General features: G+C 42.9%; 1 protein-coding gene across 2 annotated transcripts in view; it reads right to left on the reverse strand.

Moving 5' to 3' along the window:
- Positions 1-3055, reverse strand: part of STRN4 (striatin 4) — a 276698-nt gene extending 273643 nt beyond the window's left edge. The window contains exon 1 of one of the 2 annotated variants that reach the window (XM_085625652.1): positions 2762-3055. In XM_085625652.1, the coding sequence (XP_085481778.1) occupies positions 2762-2935 (174 nt within the window). In that variant the 5' untranslated portion in view covers positions 2936-3055. The remainder of the gene's footprint in view (positions 1-2761) is intronic. The other variant, XM_085625651.1, reaches the window with a different exon arrangement.
- Positions 3056-7030: the final 3975 nt, after the last annotated feature.

The raw sequence follows: 7030 nt of genomic DNA on the forward strand, positions 1-7030 counted from the left end.
AAAAATGTATATCTTTTCAGACTGAGAAAATATGGGCTTGTACGTCTATGTGAAAACCATTTTCCATTGTAGTCACTTTACCCCTACACTGTTATTTAACATTTTCGGCCTCAAAACGGATGAGGGGAACACTATGTTAGAAAATAAATGAAGATTGAAAAGGAGGCGTATATGGCAAGGTAGCACTGTGCGACTCAACTAAGATCTAAATGTGGGGTATTCATCAGTACCCATCTCTATCTCCCCTTTCTTTAAACACTCCACTCATCAGTTTGTGCAATAGCAACATCAGCTGATATTTGCTGAGCACTCTCTGCTGGCTACTGGGGGATCAACAGAGCCTTTCTCTATCTAAATTTTACCTAGTCTGAAAATGTTCTCATTCGTTAGGAATCACCTCTTTTTAAGAGACCCATGCGTTGATCTCCAATATGGCAGTGTACCATGTTCATTCACAGTGATAAGACGTTTGGCGGTCCAAGTTTCCACAGATTCAGCTCTCTGAAAGAGCTCCTTCTTCCACTTCAAACAACAGATTCTCATAAGTATACAGTTTTCAACGCTTATGTGTCAAAGATAGAAAACGGAGTTTATAAGGGTCTTCTTGACTACTCTGCACAGCCATGACCACATATTCAGAGTACGGCAGTTAAAAGGTTGCTTAGTTTGAAAAAGTGTTAACATGTGCATTTTTCATACATTCCTTTACACTGGCTGCTGTCTCAAAATTCAAGAACATCTTCAAAATAAAGAGCTCTTTGGATGGTCTATCTGTATTCCTACAACCTCAGCGTTTTTTGAGGGGAAAAATGCTAAAATAATTTGGGGGGTTTCCAAGTGGTTGTCTCTTTGTTTGAATACCCCCTAAGTGTTAAGAAAAGTATCACTCTTCAGATGTTATTTTAGGCCGTAATAAACCAAAATTACAACTGGACTATCTATGATTAAATAATTGCAAGACTCAAACATGATGCAATGTGATCCGACGCACAACAGCAATAAAGTTTAACATAATAAAATATCTAAAAGTAACAAAAATGTGAATATTAAGCAAATGGGTGTACATGGAAATCCGAGGCTTAGACACATCAACAGCAAAACAAAAATCCGAGCCATATCAACCCAAATACAAAACAATTACGCAGATAACTAAAACAAACAAAACGACGTGGTTTAATTACAAGCCGCCTGCGCCGCCGGCAGGTCACTTTTTCCCATAATAAAATGACGCACCGGCATCGCGAGGGCATTGTAAATAAGCTCCAACGTGTTAGACAAAGCCGATGACCAGAAGACTTGATTGTTGAAAGCTTTGGATTTCCGTTCGTTCAAACATGGCTTTGAGTTACACTGTACACTATCAGAAATAAACATGCAGAGATAAAAGGGCGATATGTACCTTCTGTGGCTAATGGTCACATTTTAAACATCATAAGCTGCGACCCTAACTTCAGTTCATACCACAATACTAATCCAAACACCATCCCTTACTCAGACCCTAAACCTTTACTAGTTCTAACACGAAAAAAATATTTTTTGCAATGTTCAACAACATGTACAAAACAAAACACATTAAATATTTTTAGAAACCATTTTGAAAAACGAAATTAGCAGAATAACATGAGTTTGACTCAATCCATCTACAATTCTATCATCGCTTGTTTTAACGTAAAATGTGTACTTCGAACGTTAAGCCTGTGTGGACCTTAACACCAGCAGTAGATATTAACCGCAGTGATTCAACCCTACCTCCGAATCACAGAAAATATTTTTGAGAATAAAGACAGCAATATGACTATTCTGACTAGCAGAGAACTTCTCTGAATGTTCGAGTGCAATGCATATATATTTTGCTCTACATGAAAAATGGATGCACATACGCCCGCACTACCTGATAAGAGATGCTACAGGCAACATGTGTTTTTTATTGGGGAGAGTACGTCTCATACACAATTGAGTATTTCAGATCCATATACACTTCTCAGACCCCCAAGAATTTACACAAAAGACTGAAGTTTCTCCTACGATGCCCCACATTTGGGTGATGCCAGCCGCCACATACCACAGCATAGCACTGGGTATTTAGTTTACAGGGAATACATTTAAGGATAGCTCCACAACATCTCATACCTCTTAATGTTGGAGAATGAAGCATGAACCACAATCGTTCTATGCTGGAGGACTTTTGCTCACATCATTTTACCAAGATATAAATACCACTCTACTCCCATAGCTTACTTTGGATGTGCAGGCTGCGCCTCTTCCCTTTCTGACAGTAAGGGAGGTATGAGGCTCTCATCTCTGGTAACGACAACCACTGTATTTAATGACAGCGATGGGTATGTCTGCTGCTGTGCAAAACCCTACACAAGCAGTCAGAGAGTGGGTGGATGGGTGCTGTCAACCCCGTTTCGCTATGAGGGGGCGGGGTGAGGGGGACACTACTTCAACTTGGATGAAAGAAATCCTATTCCCTCTCTTCCATATTCTGTGGTGTCAACGCAAGAACTCTGTAAAGCAAGACCCAAGAGCCTCCACATCTCCTTGCCAACTTGCTAAAGTAACACATTGGCTGCAAATAACTGTGGGAGGTGCCAGCTGCTCTATCCCGGCTCTGCGGTCGACCAACGTCTGCCAACACATACCCCGCACGGGGAAAGCGGCGATCCTGCTCCCAACCAATCGCACCCATAATTGTAGTTCACATGGGAGCTTTCGGGTCAACCACCCCTCCCCCAAGCTATACCTGCCCCACTCTTACCTGCAACTCGGCCCGTTCCGTCTCCCAACGGCATTTCTCAGCCTCAAAGCGCGCCCACTCGTGCTGGATGTAGTGCAGGATGCCAGGCACGCTAAATTCCTGCCGTCCTCCAGGCTCTGGAGCTGCTGTCCCCCGGTTAGGCACGGCCCGGAAAGCCGCTCTCTCCTCCATCATGGAAACCGTGGCCTTCTGCCTGTGTATGCTACAAAGGGATCCATCCAAGGAAAGAGAAGGCGCAAGCGTAGATCGAGCCAACACCACTTCCTGCCAGAAAGAGAGCCAGAGACGAGGAGCGGAACAGGGAGAGGCAGAGGAAAGCCTATGGACAGAAAAGACGGACAACAATAACAAGGAGAGGAAGGCATGCAATCAAAATGGAAAACAGACAACACTGTGAGAGAATGCGTGAAGCAGGCTGACAGAGAAAGATCAAAGACTAGTTAATGAGGTCTCATAGAGTTAACAAGCAGTGGCAAATTTAAAATGTATGACCAAAGTGGTGCCAGTTTTTTTTTTTAATCACAGATATATGTCAAAATTACCACTGCCAAAAAGTTATTTATTTACAAAATAGTTGTGACATTTATGTTATTGATTGTGTAGGAGTGAGGTATACATTTTCACCTAACACAGCACTCAAATCATAGGCAACAACAATGTCTGTGTTGTGATTTACATACTCACGCAGACATAGCATGTTGTTTGTTTTGTAATTCAATACTCTCGTTCAGTCTCTGCATTTAACTACAGTTATGGTCTGTGCATGCCAATACCTGAAAGAAAAGATTAAGTGAAACAAACAAGTTACGACAATAAAAGAAATTGTAAAGAACAAAGTGGAAGTAAAATGTGAAGTAGTAAGTTCTTTATTGATTCGCCAACACAGCTCCGAACGTGGAGCGCAGGTTACAGCAGCCGCTCAGAATCACCAGCTGTCAACTGTCATCAGTAACTGACAGCTGGTGAGGTGGACAGTTATACGGTGTCCTCGCAGGGACACGCAATTGCATTAAACACTACGGAGTCCACAGGGGGACAATAGACATACATAACACATCTTCCCCCTTAATGAACAAAATAGATAATAACAAAGAATAGCTAAACAAAATACCTAATCACAAATGTAATCGCTAAGTTTCGCGGGAGGTACTATCCTTCTACCACACCTGCTGGTACTGAATGGTTGTGACTCATTGTACCTAGGAGTAGGTGGCCAAATCCTGACTACTCTACCTGAGTCCGCGCCAGTGGTGGAAGCACGAAATACAACATTAGGGGTGTGTGCCACCGGGTTGAGTGCCTCAGTGTGAGATGAGAGTGGGTCATGCATGGTTTCACTGTTGGAGGAGTCAGACAGGGAATTGTGGTGCTTGTTGACGTTGGTTTTTCGTCCGTCATATAACTCACTGTGCATGTTGGTGGGAACCTCTGTGGTGGGCTTGCATACAGAGAGGGCAGAGAGGTGCCACACCTTACCATCGCTCAAAAGAGCAGAGTTACAATACACCTTGTTAACAATCTGGGGTGGGGAGAACCTGTTCTGACCCTTCCCAATGTGACTGCTTCTCTTCACCTTCACAGTGTCCCGATAGAGAGTTGCACTTCTTTACAACCGTGTTTTAGGTCGTACCTATTTTTTATTTTGTTCTGCCCAAGCTCAACTTTCCTTCTTACTTGGTCACTAGACCAGTGCACTCTGTTTGCAGCTAAAGTCCAACCCACATTGTCTCTTGAGAGGGGTGTCCTGCCCCGCATGAGTACAAATGGGCTGTGGCCAGTAGAGTCACATGGCGTGATTCTGTAGGCCCATAATGTTTTAAGGATCTCTTTTTTCCAGCACAGTCTGTTGTTGTTGGACAGCTGGATGATGCCCTTTAGTACTCTATTAAAGCGTTGCACTGCGCCGTTTCCGGCTGGGTGGTACACCGACGTTGTTTTGTGCACAATTTGGATTCTAGAAGTGTAGGCCCTGAATAGGTCTGACAAGAACTGCGGTCCATTGTCACTGGTTATTTGTTTTGGGAGCCCTTCTTGTGTAAACACAGAATCTAAAAACTCAACCACTGTCTTAGAATCAGGCTTGACTGTAAATTTGAGTTCTGGCCATTTGGTAAAATGGTCTATAACTACAATTACTTGACAGATGTCTTTGTCCTTTTCTTGTTCTGCAAGCCATTCTTCCTTTGAAATTCCCTGTAGATTGTCATCCAGGCTGGCTATACAGTACTCCTCCACTTCTGTTGTGTTGTCTTGATTCTCTTCACCAACAGGCAATCTGCTCAAGTAGTCGGCAACAACGTTTTTCAATCCGGGTACATATTCTATGTTATAATTAAAGTAAAAAAGGAGTACAGATAAGCGTGCCAGTCTTGGTGATGCCGAACACAGGCCTTTTGTCGTGAACACCTTGGTGAGCGGCTCATGGTCCGTGCACAGTGTGACTTTGTTTCCCCACACATAATTACGATAGTGCTCCAAGGCCCACACACATGCCAATGCTTCTCGTTCGATAACTGAGAATTTTTCCTCTGTGGGTGTCAATGACCGTGATGCGAACGCAATGGTATACTGTATTCCTCTGTCGTCTTTTTGAGTCAAAACGGCTCCTAGTCCCTTCGAACTTGCATCAGTTGTGATAGTGTTACGGAGCGAAGGGTCAAAACCTTGTAGAGGTATCGCATTGCACAGATCATTTTTAACGGAGTTGAACGCTGCTTGACACATGACATTCCAATTGAATTCACTCCTTATCTTCAGTAGTTGTTGAAGATCATATGTTTTCTCAGAGAAGTTCTTTATGAACTTTGCATAAAATTCAACAAGGCCTAGGAAAGACCTCAACTCCTCCTTGTTTTTGGGTACAGGAGAGTTTTTTATTGCATCCATTAAGTCCTTTTTCGGGTAGATTCCATTCCCATTAATCTCGTGCCCCAGATAATTCACTGACTCACACGCAAATTTTCATTTACTGTACTCTGCCATGAGTCCTTTAGTTTCCAATATTCCTAGTACTTGTTCAACTTTGTCATTGTGCTCCTCCTTTGATTTACCCATAACTAGGATGTCATCTTGAAACATCAGAATACCTGTGACTCCCTTAAAAATGTTGTTCATGAGTCTTTGGAACATCGCTGCTGCGGATGCTAACCCAAATGGTACTCTCGTGAATTGATAACACCCAAAGGGTGTAATGAACGCCGTGAGTCCTTTGCTTTCGCGATGCAGAGGTACCTGGTGGTACGCCGATTTGAAATCGATAGTTGAAAACCATCTGACTCCTTTTGTGTTAGCTAACATTTCGCTTATTTTGGGTAATGGAAATTGTTCAACTATTATATTTTTGTTCAAGTCACGTAGGTCCACACATAGTCTCAATTTTCCGTTTGGACGTTTGGCTACGACTAATGGTGCAACCCATTCGCTGGCCTCCACTTGTTCAATTATGCCTTCCTTCAGGAGTTTCTCAATTTGATTTTTACTTCATCTTTTATTGCAAATGGTAGGTTGCGGGTTTTGTGTATTACCGGTGTTGCGTCAGGTTTAACTATAATTTTGTGTTGGTACCCCTTGAGTGCTCCAATCTTGTCTTTAAAAACATTTGGGTACTTGAGTAAGATGGATTTGTTGTAGTCATTTGTGTCTTGGACCACTAGGACAGGGTCAGATTTGCTCGGGTCCAGGATGATGCTCAAATTTCCTTGGTCCATCCATCCCAGCACCGATGGACCAACAGCAGATACATAGAGTTTTCCTTGTGACTCCCTTCCTTTATAAGCAAAGTTTAGTTTTCTGTACCCACATACATTGATTGGTTCTCCAGTGAATACTTTATCAGTATATCCGCCTTTTCAAGGTGGCTACCAATACGTGGTGTGAATTTTTCTTCCCATACCTTTTTGTTCACAATTGTATAGGGTGAGCCCGAATCGGCGACAATGCTGATATCGACGCCTCCGATAGCCAAATTGCATATGGGTTTCTTCTTTTTAGTCACGCCTCCAGTGCTGACCTCATTTATTTGCTCTTCTTCGATGCTGAGGACACACATGTTGATGTTGTCTTCTTTTGATGCATCATTCTCATAACCTTCTGCTTCATTGATGTTTTTCACGGTGCGGGCTTTACGTCTACGACATGCCTTTTGGAAATGCCCAATGACACCACAGTATGTGCACTTTACTCCTCGTGCAGGACACTTCTTGTCATCTGCCCAATGCGAATTGTCTCCACATCTGTAGCAACGCCTTGCTCCGTTATCCATAGGTTTAT

Source organism: Triturus cristatus, chromosome 9 (genome assembly GCF_964204655.1).
Source record: "Triturus cristatus chromosome 9, aTriCri1.1, whole genome shotgun sequence".
In the NCBI taxonomy this organism is placed as follows: Eukaryota; Metazoa; Chordata; class Amphibia; order Caudata; family Salamandridae; genus Triturus; species Triturus cristatus.